The 16,678-nt window shown below is 49.4% G+C and overlaps 1 protein-coding gene across 2 annotated transcripts; it reads right to left on the bottom strand.

Annotated features, from left to right (window-relative positions):
- Positions 1-3,262: 3,262 nt before the first annotated feature.
- STUB1 (STIP1 homology and U-box containing protein 1) lies at positions 3,263-16,294 on the bottom strand. Of its 2 annotated transcripts, none has more exons than XM_054992366.1 (7): positions 15,919-16,294; positions 12,024-12,222; positions 11,307-11,472; positions 6,720-6,810; positions 5,569-5,625; positions 4,672-4,788; positions 3,263-4,089 (listed from the first exon to the last, which is right to left on the bottom strand). In XM_054992366.1, exons 1-7 carry the CDS (start codon positions 16,120-16,122, stop codon positions 3,964-3,966), a joined length of 960 nt encoding a protein of 319 aa, XP_054848341.1. In that variant the 5' UTR covers positions 16,123-16,294; the 3' UTR covers positions 3,263-3,963. The 2 variants fall into 2 exon arrangements, with proteins under 2 accessions (XP_054848341.1, XP_054848340.1); XM_054992365.1 differs by having other exon boundaries at positions 15,895-16,293.
- Positions 16,295-16,678: the final 384 nt, after the last annotated feature.

Raw genomic sequence — 16,678 nt, 5'->3', positions numbered from 1 at the left:
CAGTGGGCAAGGAATCCATCTTCCCTCACTCCATTCAGATTACTGCTCCCAATTTTATTATGTTTTTAAGGACCAGTTGCAAATTTCTAGCTGGATAAGATGAAGCAAAGGCAGTGAGCAGCCTTTGTAGGTTGGAGCACCTGCCAGTGGGATGGACATTGCTTCCTCGCTTTATAAAGAGCAGCCGGGAGGGGAAAATACCTCCCAGTGTGACATTTTTGCCAGCGGCTGCTGGTCCAAGCTTCAGCTACTTCTTCAACACTCCTTTCCTGTGTAAAAACAGGCGGAAAGAGGCTGAAGGACCCATTTCTAAATCCTTCTCCTGGTTTCAAAAGCAGGAACTGGGGTCATGCCAAACTCTTCCTTCTCCAGAAATAGGTGACCGTATCTAAACCCATTCCAAAAATTTAATGGTGCTTGCATTTTCTTAAAGGGGGAGGGGGATGGTGATTTATACCAATTCCTGCTCCTACTACAGCCCCCCCCCACTATGTTATTACTGAGAGGCCACTACTCCCCACCCTGAAACAAGTTTGGGTGGCTTATTGGCTGCAGTGGAAAGGAGGTACTCAGCAGGAATCAGGCCCCCCTCTTAAGAAACCGGTTATTGTGCCTGACCTGTATGGTGGGATACAGGCCAGTCTATTTGAACTTGAAAACCAGAATGGTCATGAAAGGAGGCTGTACTAAACCAACAGCATTTGGTCGCAATCTCCCAATTTGCCCAAGCTTTGAAATAAGGATGGGAACTAGGAGTACTGGGGGCCCTGGGGAGATCCAGGAGGTGGAGCCTTGTGGATCAGGGAGGGGGACACTTTTTAAACTTTGCTTCTGTTGACAGCCGAAGTTCAAAATCCCTCACCCCAAAACACAGCGTGGGCAGCTGGTGCCAATGCTGGCAATGACGTGTGGGCTTTCTGTGCAGCTGCCTAGTAGCATCTGAACTGCTCATGGATTTTATTCCCAGCGCTGTATTTTCTCCAACTCTATATTCCAGCACCGTCTCCCAAATAAATGCACCAAGAATGTCTTATTTATTATTAAATGGAGTTGCTGTAACATCATGCCTCAGAGAATGATCCGTGGTCCTTGCCATTGTGCCTTCGAATCGCACTGCAGGCGCAAACTCACAAACTGGCTTTTGGGGTAAACTATGATCTCAACCTACCACATGCAATTTGGTGAAGATGGAACTGCTGTGTAAGGTACGGCCACTGTGATAATGTGAAGTATTTTGAACACTGGTCATGCTATTTAAATGCTCACTATTCTTTAAACTATTCACTTCAACAGCCAGGGGTGGAGAGAGCACAGCAATTTTTGTTTTTTGTAGAGAAGCGTCCACCAACCACATCTGCTGTTTGCAAGAGTATTTTTAGAGGGCTATTTTCCCCAAAGTTGTAGTTCTATAAAGAAATGGTATTTCCTTGCAGAAGTAGACACAAAACAGCAACCAGTATAGAATCCCCTTCCTGCTTTTTTAAAAAATGGGGAAAGGTACACCTTAAGACATACACACACACTTCCTGTGTCACTATAAACCCTGGTGGCTGTATATAGCATAGTACACATTGTCTCCTAAGTGTTCATCCTTGTACAAAAACGTCACCTAGAAGGTCCCTCCTCAAGTGAGCTTTGACCAGCCAGTGGTTTAGAAACAATTGCAATCAATGGCCAATTCCAGTCTTCAGCAAATGTGACATTTCCTCAGGTGGATGGCCATTGCAAAGCTGCCTCAGACAGACCAATCAAAAAGAGTCCAGTAGCACCTTTAAGACTAACCAACTTTCTTGTAGCATAAGCTTTCGAGAATCACAGTTCTCTTCGTCAGATGCATGGAGGGCAAGAAGAAACTTGTCAGATATATAGGTGGAGAGGGGAGGGCTCTGCCCTTATATCTACCCAGAGAATACAATTACAGGACCCAATAGCGTCAACTACACTGTCTCTGGCTCTTACAACTGCTCATCCTCCAATGTGATATATGCCCTCATGTGCCAACAATGTCCATCTGCTCTGTACACTGGACAAACCAGCCAACCTCTGCGCAAAAGAATAAATGACACAAATCTGACATTAGAAATGGCAACGTCCAGAAACCAGTGGGAGAACACTTCAATCCACCAGGACACTCCATCAAGGACTTAAAGGTCACTGTAGTTCAACAGAAACCTTTCAAAGACAAAATCCAATGGGAAGCTGCTGATTTGGAATTCATATGTAAATTTGACTCAGTCAAGCTGGGATTGAATAGAGACTATGAATGGTTATCTCATTATCAGAAGTAACTGACTTCCTTAACAGAAGCAAACTGATCTCCATATCAGAAGCTACTGTTTGCATCTACTCCTCCCTCCCCTCTCCACCTATATATCTGACCAGTTTCTTCTTGCCCTCCATGCATCTGACGAAGAGAACTGTGATTCTCAAAAGCTTATGCTACAATAAAGTTGGTTAATCTTAAAGGTGCTACTGGACTCTTTTTGATTTTGCTACTACAGACTAACACGGCTAACTCCTCTGGATCAGATAGACTAGCTTCTCTTCCATGCAAAATCTTCCCAGTAGAACGAGTGTGACATGACCAACATCACCTGGCAATAAGTCTCATCAGAGAGGGTCATATTACAGCACAATTGAAATTGTGGGTCTGCCATTTGGGAGAGGGAAGGCTGTACAAACTTCAGTCACGGTTGGCTGACGGGCTGCTTGTAATCACATAGGGCCTCCTCTCTGTGTTCAAAATAATCCATAGCAGAAGCAAAAGGCATGACCCGACACAGTGGAGCTTCTACTACAGTCTGGATTTCATTTTCAAAGGAAGCCCCCCTCCCCTCAGCCCAGCAGAAACAAGGAGGGGAGAACTGTCTCCTTGCCTTCTTAAACTTCAGCCATGAAACAGCCAGGCTTATTAATGCTGCTTACTCAAATATTTATTTAACAGCATGGATGACATTGCAACATAGTTCACTGAAGCTAGACAGCAGGCCTGCCACTGCCTCCTTTTAAAAAGAAGTCTCTAAATTCCCCTCAATGTTCCAAGACATACAGGTATTATTCCGGGGGGGGGGGGGGGGAGAAGAGGGGTAATTAAAAAGCATTATGAACTTTCACAGATTGGTTTATGGGGAAACAGCTACCTGAAAGGAGCCAAAATCGTCTCTCTCTCTACCTCACCCCCTAGACAGGTGTATCGTCTACCCAGAACAAACCCAAATTCCAGTCAATGTTGATAAAATAATTATTTCTAAATGCCCCTGCCTTGAAACAAGAGGCTATTTATTTACAAAGATACAACAGCTATCCCGGACAGACAGGAGATGGAATATGGAAATGCAACTTTGTACAGAAAGAAAGGAGGCCAGAAACGACAGCTCAAAGCAAGCGGAGGAGGGGGTGAGGGAAAGCATGTGGCTTCTCACAGCAAGCTTTGCGCTTGCTCCAGAAGACGGACCTTCAAACAGCAGCGTGGCAATGGGAAGAAACGGGTGTTCGCTGGAGAGCTGGGCGCGGGTTCGGTGCCCGAGCGTCCTCCTGCGGCAGCTTCCAAAGGAGTTCCAGTCTTCAGGGTGCTCCTCAGGGTCCTTGGGAAAGCATTACTGGAAAGAGCCCTCTTAGAGCGGTCCCCTGTGGGGCTGGATTTCTTCACCCTTCTGAAGGCCAAGCTGGGGTCCTCGCTCCCGTTCGCCCTGTCGGAAAGCTGCCCGGAAGTGGACAGAGAGAACGAGCCATCCCATGACCCTTGCCCTTCAGTGAGCGAATGCCCTAACCTAGCAATGCCAGCCAAAGCAGCTCTGGTATCAAAAGCGGGAAAAGGAAGGAGAGGCAGATAGCAAAACAGACAATAAGGCATTTTGCTGGCCCAGCTAGCTCGGAGAGCGGTCCATGATGTGCCTTCGCTGCCATGGCTGGGGCAGCCGTGAGGGTACGGGCGAGCAGGCCTGGCCTTCTCCCCTTGTTTCGTCAGTACTCTTCCACCCAGCCGTTTTCTGATATGAATGCATCTATCACCTCTTTCATGGCGAGATTTGGGATCAGCTGGTCTTGGGTCAAAGGGCTTCGGGTCACGGGGTCGAAGTGGCCAACGCGCTGAGAAGGAAAAAAGAAAGAACATCGGTCAGATGAGCAAGAAAATGCTCCTTGAAAAACCAGCCATATGGCCCCACCATGTACCCCCTGGCCCCTGTTACACAAAAGCTCCACTCAGCTGACACAAAAGAAATTAGAAGTTGCTCACTGTGGACACACAAGTTAATTGACACTTTCCCTCCTGGCTGGTTCACCACAAGAGGTCTCGCACGCCGGGTCTGTGACAGTGGGAGGCAGGCATGACTTGAGTACGTTTTAAGAGGTTTAAATCCCCACACTGCTAAGAAGTTCACTTGGAGACCTTGGGTACTTTGTTCCTACCCCGGTAAATCTTTTTTTGGTCACTATTCTGGCCTCTTTCAATCGACACTGCTCACAAATACTTCTAAACACACTTTTGAAGTCAAGAGGGATGAAAAGGTTTGGAAGCCCACTTGACCCGATAATCGGCACCTTTGTGGAATCCCAGCAGACACCGGGCTTTGGGTGCCGCCTCATCAGTTGTGTTAGGAAGTCATTCTAACTTCTCCAAGCCTAGCTCCGGCATAAGAATGCATCCATTCCATTGAGAGATCACCTTACCTGGAGATGCTCTTCTATGTCTTTCCTGTCATAGGTAATTCCACTGGGCGTGATGCAAGGTTCTCGCATCAGTTCAAAGCTGATCTTGCCACACAGATAATCAGGGATGTCTCGTTTCTGATTCAAGAGAGAGAGAGAGAGAGAGAGAGAGAGAGAGAGAGAGTTCAGTAACATCCCAGCAGACAGCCACCTAAACAGTGAGTGAGCTACAATGGACAGAACGCTATACTTGGGCTGAGAGAGGTCTGGATACAAATCCCTCGCTCAGACATAAAAACCATGGCATGGCGGTGGCCCATTCACTAATCTTCCTGCCAATTCTATATCACAAGGCTGTTGAAAAGGTTTAGCTGGGAGATCTTCTGTGTGTATCAATATGAGCACAATGGAGGAAGAGCACAATACATACGTGGAGGAAGAGCACAATATATAAACTCACAACTATTAGCAAGATGTGTGGCTCATGCCAATAATGAATGCAACATAACCAGGCCCCCGACAGACCAACGGAATTTCCTCCGTGGGCTCCCATGGTGTGCAAGGACAATACGACTGTAGTTCGTTTCCAAAACAATATTACCAACTTCATGTGGACGAAGCCTGTTCCAGGAGGCACTGAACACTGAAAGCAGCTGACTCAGTTTAACAAGGGATAAAGGCAGATAAATGGGGACGCAGGCAGTATTCTGTGAACCGCAGCGGTGGAGTGCGGAGAGTCGAGTGACGTGGCCAAGAGCTCAGAGAGGCACAAGGAGATCCCACACGCGCCTGCACAAAGCAACTGCATCCTATGGACTGGCGCAGTGCTGCAGTGCAAGGGGGGCCTGGGGCTCCCTCCTCCTGAATCCTCTTTGCTTGGCCAGAGGCCCCGACTCCAACATCAGCGCTCGCTCTCACCTTCCGTTTCTCATCCACTTGGGAGAAGAGCTCGTCCATGTCTGCTAGGTACTTTTCCTGAAAGAGAGACGGAGCAATGAGCAAGAAGGGATGCAGGCCGGCTGTGGAGCAGAATGAAATTGTCTCTGGCTGCTCTCCTGGGGCGGTACGGGTATGGGCTTGCATCTCTCGTTCAAACAGTTGACACCATGTGGAAGGTATCGGTTTTGGTCTTCCTGGGCAGAGAAATATTAGTGGGGAAATCCTCTTTAAAGCAATTGTCTGAGAGTGGACCCAACCCCATTGCCAGAGACGCCCCTGGACTTATCCCGGAGACACATGACGACCACTTGGGAACCAGCAATAGGGAAGCCCACCAGACAGTGGCAACATGGGGAAAAGCTGGAACAGCTACAACAGAGTATGGGCCCTTTAAGGCCCCAACTCAACCACAGCCAATGGCTGCCTAGCCGATCAGTACAACAGCAGCAATGAATAAGAGTGCTGCATCAACAGTACAGCAGCACTTCAATCACCGCCAACTCCTGCTGGCAATTTAGCCTGGCCAGAACAATGGAAAGCGAAAAGAGGCTGGAGCTCAAGGAGCTCCAGCGAAAAGAGGCTGGAGGACTCATGAGACTTGTTCTAATGAAACTTCAGGGAAACTGACTGAGGATGTGCAGCCCCTTAAGGGCCTGAGAAGCAGGCCAGTGTGGAGGCAGTTGGGTTCTCTCTCCAGGCTGGGCAAGAGGCACCCAGCGGAGAAGCGGAGGTCCGGGTGCTGCAATCCACTTCCCCTCTTGAGTTCTGAGGCTCTGCAAGTCCAAGAGGAAAGAGACTGGTGGGATGGATAAAGGAGCTCCTAAGGGCAGGAACACGGATGCTCCTGAACCTCACAGCAACATCCCCGATACTCGTTTACTTGATGCAAACGCTAGCAGAGAGAGAGGCAAAGTACTGGCTAAAAATGGAAACAAGGAGAAGGGATTGTTAGTTAACTGGCACGAGGTATTAGTGAAGAGAAAACCCTGCTACCATTTGGCCCAGCAGGCGTGCTTGTAGATCAGGGGGCCTGGCTAAAGAAGCCAAGGGCAGGAAGATGTTGGCAACTGTCAAGTACCAGAATGAATAAAGCCCCCAACAAATGGACCCAGACAGACAAGGGCCCTCACGTGTTTGGTTTCAATGTTTGCCAGCTGCGCCCGGCTCCGGTTTTCATCCATATTCTCCTCTTCCTGGGCCCGCCGACAGTCGTCTAACTCTCTGCAAGAAAAACAGAAGGGTGAGGAAGAACACACACCAGCCAGCAGATAAGACTGCACAAATACAGTGGGCTGTGGAGGGAGTCGGTGTCAGAAGCCACTCCAAGTTAGAAGGCGGGACAGGCAAAAAACACAAGTTGATCCTGCTCACGCCACAATGCGGTTGGAGCAACAATGGCGGTTGGGGGTTTGTTTATTTATTTATTTATCCATGGTCCACTTTTCTCATTGAGACTCAAGGTGGATTACCCAGAATAAGCTAGTACAGTCAATTTCAAAGGAATTTCAGTAAACAATGTAATGGGGTATACAAATACAAATTTGCAAGATTTAAAGCCAGGAGAAATCCAATACAGAGTTGAAGAAATGTTGAAACTGGCATATTAAACAACATAGAACTACCCAGTAGAATCATACTTAAAGCAACAGACGGCACAAAGTAGTAAAGTCTACGGTCCCCATCTATTGATGCACCTCTTTGAGACCACCTCCATAAAGTACAGCCTCCCATCAGAGTAAAAAGCTCTCTGGAATAATGCAGTTTTGCAATGTTTGCAGAAAGCCGGGAGAGCAGGAACTTTCCTGACCTTTCCAGGAAAGCTCTTCCATAAGGTGGGAGCCGCTACAGAGAATGCACGTGGCATGGGCAGCTGATGATTTTGCCCGTGTGCAAGCTGGCACCTCTTCAGAGGAGCAAAGCTGCCACGGTGGAACACAGGGAGAGAGGTGGGCCCACAGATACGCTGGACCAAGACCATGCAGAGCTTGGTACGTGATCGCCAACTGAGCCCAGTAGTGCAGAATGGCAGTCATGTTCTTGCTATTCCTGGCTCCCAACAATAGCCAAGCGGCACTGTTCTGCACCAACTGGAGCCTCTGAGCTAACTTAGAGGGGAGACCTCTGCACAGCCCATCACAGCAGTCAAGTCTGGATGTTATACCATGGCATGGATCCAGGGGAACAGTTCCGCCACATCGAGGTAGGGGACCATCTTCCAGGCCAGACTGCGGTTGTAGAAACTATTTTTGCAGCTGCTTTAACTTGCTTTTCTAGTAGTTGTGCTGGATCCAGTATAACAACCCCCTCTCAACTGAGTCTGCAAGGGTCAGAGAAACTCCATCTAAAGTGGGGAGTACAATGTCCTTCAAGATCTCTGTCTTCCCAACAATTATAATTTCCGTCTTGTCTGAGTTCAATTTCAGTTTGTTTGCTTTCAGCCATTTGATCCCAGACATCAGGCAGTATCCCAAGATCTCTACTGCACCCTGCAGTGATTTGGATAGTGAGATATAGAGCTGGGTGTCATCTGCATATTGATGGCATCCAATTCCAGAGCTTCAAATGCATTTCCCCTGAAGGCTTTACATTGAGGTTGAATAACATGGGGGATAAGACTACACACTGTGGAACTCCACAAGATAATTCCCACTCTGGATACAGCGACCCTTTGAGTCTGTTCCATGAGAAATAATTTAAATTAGTCCAAAGCTTTGATACCCACTTCTGCCTCCAAACACCTCAACAAGATGGCATGGTCTACTATATCCGCAGCAGTTATTTCCAGGAGGAGTAATAATGAAGCATGGCCTGTGTCTATATTCAAGCAGAGATCATCCACTAAAGCGACTAGAACCCTCTGACCCGTGGCCTGGCCTGATTTCAATCCAACAAGGGTCCACAGCACTAGAAGACCTGGTCGGCTACTTTGCCCAGAAACAGCAGATAAGATTTACAGACCTCAGTGGCTTATGTATGTGGTCCTTGCTTGATTTTAACAGCCAAGATGGGCAAGGATTCAGCGCCAAAGTAGTGGCTTTCACAGATGCCAAGATCTTTTCACTATGACTCACTGTAACTAGTTCAAAGTTGTCCATACGTGATCCAGATGGTATATTAAGCATTTCTTCCATCTCGTCTAAATTTCAGCAGGCACCCAAATTAGAGCATAGTTGTGCCATTTTATCAGCAAAAACTTTGCAAAGATCTCACAATTTATTCTCTGTTCTTGAGAATATAAAGGTTCAGACTTAGGAGAAATAATGTCTTTTTGCTGCTCTCCTTGCTGCTTCATAGGTCTTCCAAAGAGTAGCCAAGTACGCTCTATCAGTTTCAGAGTGAGGGAGAAAACACACTTATAACAATATAATCAATTTATACAATTTAAAGTGTCCAAGTGCTCAAGTGCTAATTTCTCATATACAGTTCATCACAATTGATACAATCAACAATATGAACACGTTTCATATATAACACCACACTCCCCAAACAGCTGAATAAAGAAGAGAACATTAGTAAAGGACATATAAGAACTATTTTACCCTAAAGATACTTACCTGAGGACTTTTCCTGGAGTCACCTCCTTGACGTTTTGAGTATACAAGTAGAATGTTTGGGGAGTGTGGTGTTATATATGAGAAATTAGCACTTGAGCACTTGGACACTTTAAACTGATTATATTGTTGTAAGTGTGTTTTCTCCCGGGTGGGGTATTCCTCTTCATCGACTGGCTTACTGGAACCGGGAGTGCCTTTGTTTGGTTTGAGCGTCTTTATAGGCAGCACAGGACTGGCTTCCATCCCAAGGGCTGGAAAAGTCAGCGAGAGGAACGCTGTCAATAGCTTCAAGGAGCTTTGCATTTCAAGCTCCCACCACAGTCTCCGTAGAGTGTGTGTCTGGAACCCCAAATCTTCCTAGGGCATTTTGGAATATAGACGGCAACATGAGCCTTTGTGGGTGAATCATTTTTGCAGGATGTTGAGGCCATATTCACTTTTGCCTTCAGCAGATGACGGTCCGGCCATGTTTCAGTCCAAATCTCCAACTCTGAAACAAGACTTTCCCTCAAACAGTCAACTCAAAATATTAAATCCAAGGTATAGCATCTTTCATGCATAGGGCCTGTCACTAATTAGGGGTGTGCATCCTGAAAAGATTCGGGTTTCCTGCTTCAAGTTTACCCAAAGCGGGGAAAAAATCCGGAAATACCATAATTCCGAAGCGGCTTATGGTATTTTACTCGCTTCGGTATGTTTTGTAAATGTTCGGAGCATACTGAAGTGAGGGGGGAGCAACTCCCCCCTCCCCCTCCCCGGGGCAACCCCTCCACCCCCACCCACTTACCTGGCCGGAGGGTGATCAGCTGGGCGGTGGGCCGCCGCTGCCCGCGCCAGCATGCATGGCAGCACAAGGCTGCGACGGCCTGGAGCCAGCTGGCTCCTCTACCGCCATACCACCTCCTGAGCCTGCAGGGCAGTGGAGAAGGCCGGAGCTGCCGCCTCTAGCCTTCCTGTCCCTCAAATGGCTGCTGGCCCCGATTTGGAAATTCCAAATCTTTACAAATCGGGTCCAATTTGGGCATTTTTTTCCAAATCAGATTCCCGAACCGCACATGCCTAGTCACTGTTTGAGAGAGACCCAGGCTTGCCAGGAAAGCTATAAATTCCAGGGCCAGTCATAATGTGGATCGTTCAGCACGGATGATGAAGTCCTCCAGAACAATCAGTCTAGGTTTATCCACACCTAAGAGCACCTCTGCCCACTCAGAAAGTGCGCCTACTGGGGAACTGGGTGGTTGGTAAACAAGCAGAACACCTAATCAATCTCTAGTTCCCAATGAAAGAAGCATACAGTTAATAACAGGTATAGCTCATGTGAGAAGTCTGCAGAAGATGAAGGACTCACAAAGAACAATAGCAATCTCTCCTCCCCGACATGCTGAGTTGGACCTTTAGGGTCCTAAGAAAGTCTTAGAAAGATGTAGTACAGCTGTTTCTCAATTGTACCATTTCAGAGTGGAAAAGAGGGGCTTGGAATCAAGTGTGCCAGTGCCGCCCACGTTTCATGCTAGTAAACAAGCATCCCTTCATGCCGAGAATTCAGTGCCGGGGAAAAAATCAAAGCCCATCACTCCTTCCAACCAGCTCTTTTTCTGAGTGGGGGATTTTCTTGGGTGTGCCCTCCCACACAGCTTTGCTCTGAAGTTCAAGAACCGATTTACCTCTCAAAGGTTCTCTAAGGTTGCAGTCCTATGTACACTAAGCACAGCAGGACTTCCTTAGACTAGATGTGCATCGGATTTTCACTGCTGGACTCCTATAATTTCCAATTGTGGCCTCTAAGAGGACATACACATGCAGTTTGTGTTCCTGGAACTGTGGGCTTAAATTAGGATGAACTAATCGGAAACAAGAACAAGGGGGTGCAGTACCCCAGTAAGAGCAAGAGGCAGGAAGCCTCTGGCTCATCTCAGCCTTGGCAGAAACTCCCCAAATGATCCTTGACAAGGCCCACCTCTCTCAAGAATAATTCTGGAATTACCTTGCAGAGCTGTTGGTTGTAGAGATTACAGAGGTAACATTTAGAACCCTTTTAATTCTCTTGGTTACACTTAGGAAATACGGGGCAAGATGATGCACACGCTCCTGTAGAGGGTCCAGCATCTTTCAAGACTCCCTTGCCCCCACCAGTTATGACCAGCAGATCATTCCCCAGTTTACCTCTCCTTCTCTGCCATGATGAGTTTGGTTAGATAGGAATGCAACTCGTCTTCCTGACTGATCCGTTTCTCCTCAATGTTATTCCAGCGTTTCTTCTTGGCAATTCGCAGAGCACTAGGAATGTCGTCCCCAAAGTTCAAGCGTTGCTCCTTGGCTAGGTTGTAGGCTGAAAGAGACAAGGGTCCTATGTTCCGGGAAGGAAATTCTTCCACATAGGCCACACATTTGAAGAGAGCTGTGTATATTACACCGTTCCGTATCAGTGGGAAGTGCTGAATGCAACAGCCTCCGCGTTTCAGAAGCCAGCCTGGATGTGAGGAACACTATATGGTGCAATGTTAGTTTGCAAAATTATCTGGCGACCCTCATTCTATACCTAGGGGAACGTAAGGGCACCCCACTAATTCCATCTATCCAGCATCTGTTTATCTGGCCCTTCCTACAAGAACCTTGGGGCAGTGTCTGTGGTACTCCTCTCTTCCATTTTATCCTAACAACTCTGTAAGGTAGGTTAAACCGAGAGAGAAAATGACTGGTTCAAAGTCACTCAACTAGCTTCCGTGACAGACTGGGAAGTTGAATCCAGGACTCCCAGGTTCTAATCACTACATTCCATTGCCTCTTTTTACATTTTCCCAACCACTTGGCCATTGGCTTCTGCTAAGCCACGGGCCCCCACCCCAGATGCTCCAGCCTGGCCAAGTCCTCCCGACTCACCTCTCTGAAGGTTCGCAATAGCCTCATCGTAGTTCTCCATCTCCATCTGGCACTGACCCAGGAAGAAGTGGGCCTTCACCGACTGGCTGTCCAGCTCCAGGGCATGCTTACAGTCAGCCAGGGCTTTGTCATGCTGCTGCATCTTCAGGTAGCATAAGGCACGGTTGGTGTAGTAAACAGCCACTAGAGGATTCCGGTTCTGAAAGAAAGAGGAAAGTGTTCAAAAGTCTGGCTGATGCTTCAACATATTAATGAAAGGGTTTAGGATCCCCACCTTCCAATGATGAGCTTTCAACTTCCAGAGCCAAAGCAAAAGATCTATGTGGCAAAAATAGCAACAGAGTCAAGACACAGGACTCTTTTATGCAATGGGTAAGTTACCTTTTGGAACTCAATGACACAAGATGTGGTGAGTGCCACATGGGCCAGTCTCTACAGGATTTTGGGCATCAGTAGACAGCTTACCAGGATGATCCTCAGCACAGGTTTTGTTCGTAAATATTGTCAGAATCTGACAAAATGTACTGAATGTTCCCCAATATAAATATATCTTCAAAGGGAACTATTATCATGACAGGGATAGCCCTGGTTCTTCGCCAAGGCAAAATCTAGCCCAAGTAACGCAAAATATCATGCCAGTGTTCAAGTTCTCCAGAACTCTTTATCAGACTGAATATTTTAAAAAGAACAAAAGGGGGGATGTTTTAGATCTTAATGCATGTTGCACATCTGCATCGTCTGAATGCCAGGCAATCTTGAATAGATTGGGCAGTGCTGGGTGGAGCTGGTTTCAGGTTGTATCTTCAGCTGCCTCTGAAGGAGGAGAATAAATGGGTGTCTCTCACTGAGAATGTAAAAACCAGGAGCTGGTCTCTGCATTACCAGATGGTTCACTCAACCACATGCTATATTTTGAACGTAAATGGGTGGAAATCCCTGGGAGTTTAATTCACATCTGCACCACACAGGCAGAAAAATGAGGTAGCTGAGGGTTTGAATGGAAGAAACCTATAGTTTAATGTTGCTTTGGCTTTGGGAAGGGGGAGAGAAAGCACCTGCTTATGTTCCATGGAAACATACATAATCCCAGTCCCAAATCTGTGCAGTTCTCACAACAACCACTCTTGCCAGGCTGAGAATACATGACTGGCCTCCTAGATTAGCTACATCCCCCACCTTTGCTAACGATGAAAGGGAAAGCCATCTCCTATGGCAGAGGGACGATTCAAACCAGGGACTACCCGCATCAAAGATACATCTTAATTTCAAACTGGTAGTTGTGGTATGTCTCTGCAACCAAAATAAACCACAGTACTACAGTACCTTTATATACTAACACAACTGGATTCCACTATGAATTTCTAAAGACAAGAGCTTACTTCTTGGGGACCCATTTCAGCCACTAGCACCTCCTTTGCCTGGGGGAGGCCTGGATCATGTAGTTGGGGTCCTTTACATACACTTCTAAAAGGGCGCGAGGTGCCTTCAGGCATCTCTTTGGCCTTGGACTAGGTGCAGACCCCAGAATGAAGTCCAGACCAGTTCTATGCTATGTGGAGACAAGCCAGTGGTCCACCTTGCTTGGCAGTGGCTCTCTGCTACAAACAGAGAACAGTCTTTCCTGATACCTGCCACTGAAGATTTTTTAACTGGAGATTACAGGAACTGAACTTGGGACCTTAAGCATGCAGAACAGGTTCTCCACGGCTGAGATGGAGCTCCTCCCCACATTTTTTTTGCCTGGGGTTCTCATGTAAATTCTTAAATCATTTGGCAGGTGAATAACTAGGCCCACAGAGCTGAGTCACATCCTATACTGTTTAGAAGACTGAGTCTAGATTCACAGTGCTGGTATGATAACAGTTCAGGTGCCTCTGGGTTAACTCATACTCTCCCCCCACCCACCCCCCAACAAGTGGCAGAAAATCCTTATGGTGCAATAGATGGAGCACAGCGGCATCAGACTGGGGTCAAATCCTGCTTTGCCTCTGAAGCTTATTCAGAGTTTCACCACTACACAGTAATCGTTTCGACTATTTGGAAATTTAGATTTTTGTGGGTTTTTTTAAAAAAAGTGATTTTGACAGTTATCTTCCAAACAAACAAGGAAGTTTACTGGCCAGGAAATTCACTGGTTGATATCGGATCAGACATGATTATCTCAGCCTAACCTACCTCACAAGGTTGTTGACAGGAATTGATGGGAGGAGGAGTGAACCATGGATGCTGCCTTCCTTGTAGGAAGATAGGTTAACAATGTCATGTAAAACGAAAGAACAACAGCGGAACCTGGGTTCCACCCCATCCAGCGCCAACGTCCTATCGGTTGCCATCCCAACTGCACAGCGCTTCCTCCGTCTTGCTTTTTGCCCCCTTCTCAGGCATTGCTACAGCCCATCCTGCCTATTCACCTCTTCCAGGGCTTTTTTTCTGGGAAAAGAGGTGGTGGAACTCAGTGGGTTGCCCTCGGAGAAAATGGTCACATGGCTGGTGGCCCTGCCCCCTGATCTCCAGACAGAGGGGAGTTGAGATTGCCATGGCGCGGAGGGCAAATCTCAACTCCCCTCTGTCTGGAGACCAGGGGGCGGGGCCACCAGCCATGTGACCATTTTCAAGAGGCTCCGGAACTCCGTCCCACCACGTTCCAGCTGAAAAAAAGCCCTGACCTCTTCCTTCATCTCTACCAGTGGGCCATGGAGAGGAAATTGACTCAAGGCTGCCTGGCAGGTGGATTTTGCAGGCCTGCACAAGACATTTTGTTAAAGCACAAAATGTGTGGATGTCAGCTATGGGTCATTGATGGGGCACGCTCAGCCCATGCTCAAAGGCATCCTTTTTCCTGTTTACTTCTCTCCCGCCCTTCCTCCAAGGAGCTCCTGGCCACTATACTTTTATTTATGTCTTTGGGCTCAGGTGACTCCCAGTCCTCCTGTCCTGCTGCTAAGCCCACCAGCAGCCTTGAAATAAAATGTTCTCAGTCCTGGCCCACTGGGATGAAGGGGGGGGGCCGATCCCTTATTTACCTCCTTCCCATTGTGAACCACTGATGGCCCTAAGCAAAACCCACACTCTGCTCACGCTCAGGGGTCCTGATCCCATTCCTCCCAAGATACAAAACACCAGCTCTGTTCGTGCTCCGTCTTCTTGGGACGAATGCCTCCCCTCTTGGGCTGACTTGAGGCAAACCAAACTCTGCCCATGCTCTGAGGCACTCTTTACTCTGTCCCTTTCATATTCTTGCGGCAGCCGATGCCTTCCCTCCCTGCCCGAGGTTCTCTACCCATGCTCAGAGGCACTCTTTACTGTCAGTCATATTCTTGGGGCAGCTAATACCTTCCCTTCCTGCCCGAGGTTCTCTGCCCATGCTCAGAAGCACTCTTTACTCTCAGCCCCTTTCATATTCTTGGGGCAGCCAATACCTTCCCTTCCTGCCCGAGGTTCTCTGCCCATGCTCAGAAGCACTCTTTACTCTCAGCCCCTTTCATATTCTTGGGGCAGCCAATACCTTCCCTTCCTGCCCGAGGTTCTCTGCCCATGCTCAGAAGCACTCTTTACTCTCAGCCCCTTTCATATTCTTGGGGCAGCCAATACCTTCCCTTCCTGCCCGAGGTTCTCTGCCCATGCTCAGAAGCACTCTTTACTCTCAGCCCCTTTCATATTCTTGGGGCAGCCAATACCTTCCCTTCCTGCCCGAGGTTCTCTGCCCATGCTCAGCGGCACTCTCTACTCTCAGCCCCTTTCGCATTCGTGGGCCGGCCGAAGCCTGCCCTCCCAGCCAGCTCCCGCCAAAGGCCCTCTGCCCATGCCCAGAGGCGCGCCTTCCCCACTCCCAGCCCCGCCGGGAAAGGCCCCGCTGCCCTGCCCGTCTCACCCCCCAGCGGGCGGCCAGACTCACGATGGCCCTGGCGTAGCAGGCGGCGGCCTCCGGGTACTTGCGGCTGACGAAGAGCCGGTTGCCCTGCTCCTTGTACTCCTGGGCGCTGCGGCTCTTCTCCGGGCTGCCTCCCGCCAGGCCTCCGCCCAGGCCCGGCCCGCCGCCGCTCCCCGGCAGCCCCGCGCCGCCGCCGGCCTCCTTCTCCTTCTCCTCCTTGCCCTTCATGCCGCCCAGGCAGAAGCAGCCCAAGCAGCCGCCGCCGGCCCTCGCGGAGGAGGAGCCCGGCGGGCACCGATCGCCCCGGCCTCGCCGCACCGCCACAGCCCGGCCCGGGCCTCCGCCGCCCGTCGCAGCAGCAGCAGCAGCAGCGCAGCCGGCCGCCGACTGGCCCAGCGCGAGAGGCGGGCGGGCGGGCGGGCGGGCAGGCGCCGCCCCGACGCGGCCTCCGCAGGGCGGGGAAAGAGGAGGCCGCCGCGCCTCGCCCGCGCCGCGCCGCAGCCTGGGGGGCCGCCCGGAGCCGCTTTGCCGGCGGGGGAGCTCCGGGGACGTCCGCAGCGGCCTCGTCCCTCCTCCGGGGGCTGCGAAGCGAGGCTTTCTCTGAGGCGAGGGGATTGGGAGGCCTCGCCGGAGCTGAGCAGCGGGCCTGCCTTGGCGGCCAACGGGGGCCCGGCGCGGCTTCCGGAGCCGAACTCTGAGGGCGGCCGGCGAGCGGCGTGAGGGAAAAGCGCCTGGACGCGCCGCTCCTGGGCACGCGGGGTCGGCTCGGCGCGAAGCGGCCTGG

The sequence above is a fragment of the Eublepharis macularius genome, chromosome 12 (assembly GCF_028583425.1).
Source record: "Eublepharis macularius isolate TG4126 chromosome 12, MPM_Emac_v1.0, whole genome shotgun sequence".
Lineage (NCBI taxonomy): Eukaryota > Metazoa > Chordata > Lepidosauria > Squamata > Eublepharidae > Eublepharis > Eublepharis macularius.
The sequence above is the reverse complement of the archived record's forward strand: the minus strand, read 5'-3'. Positions and strand labels throughout refer to the sequence as shown.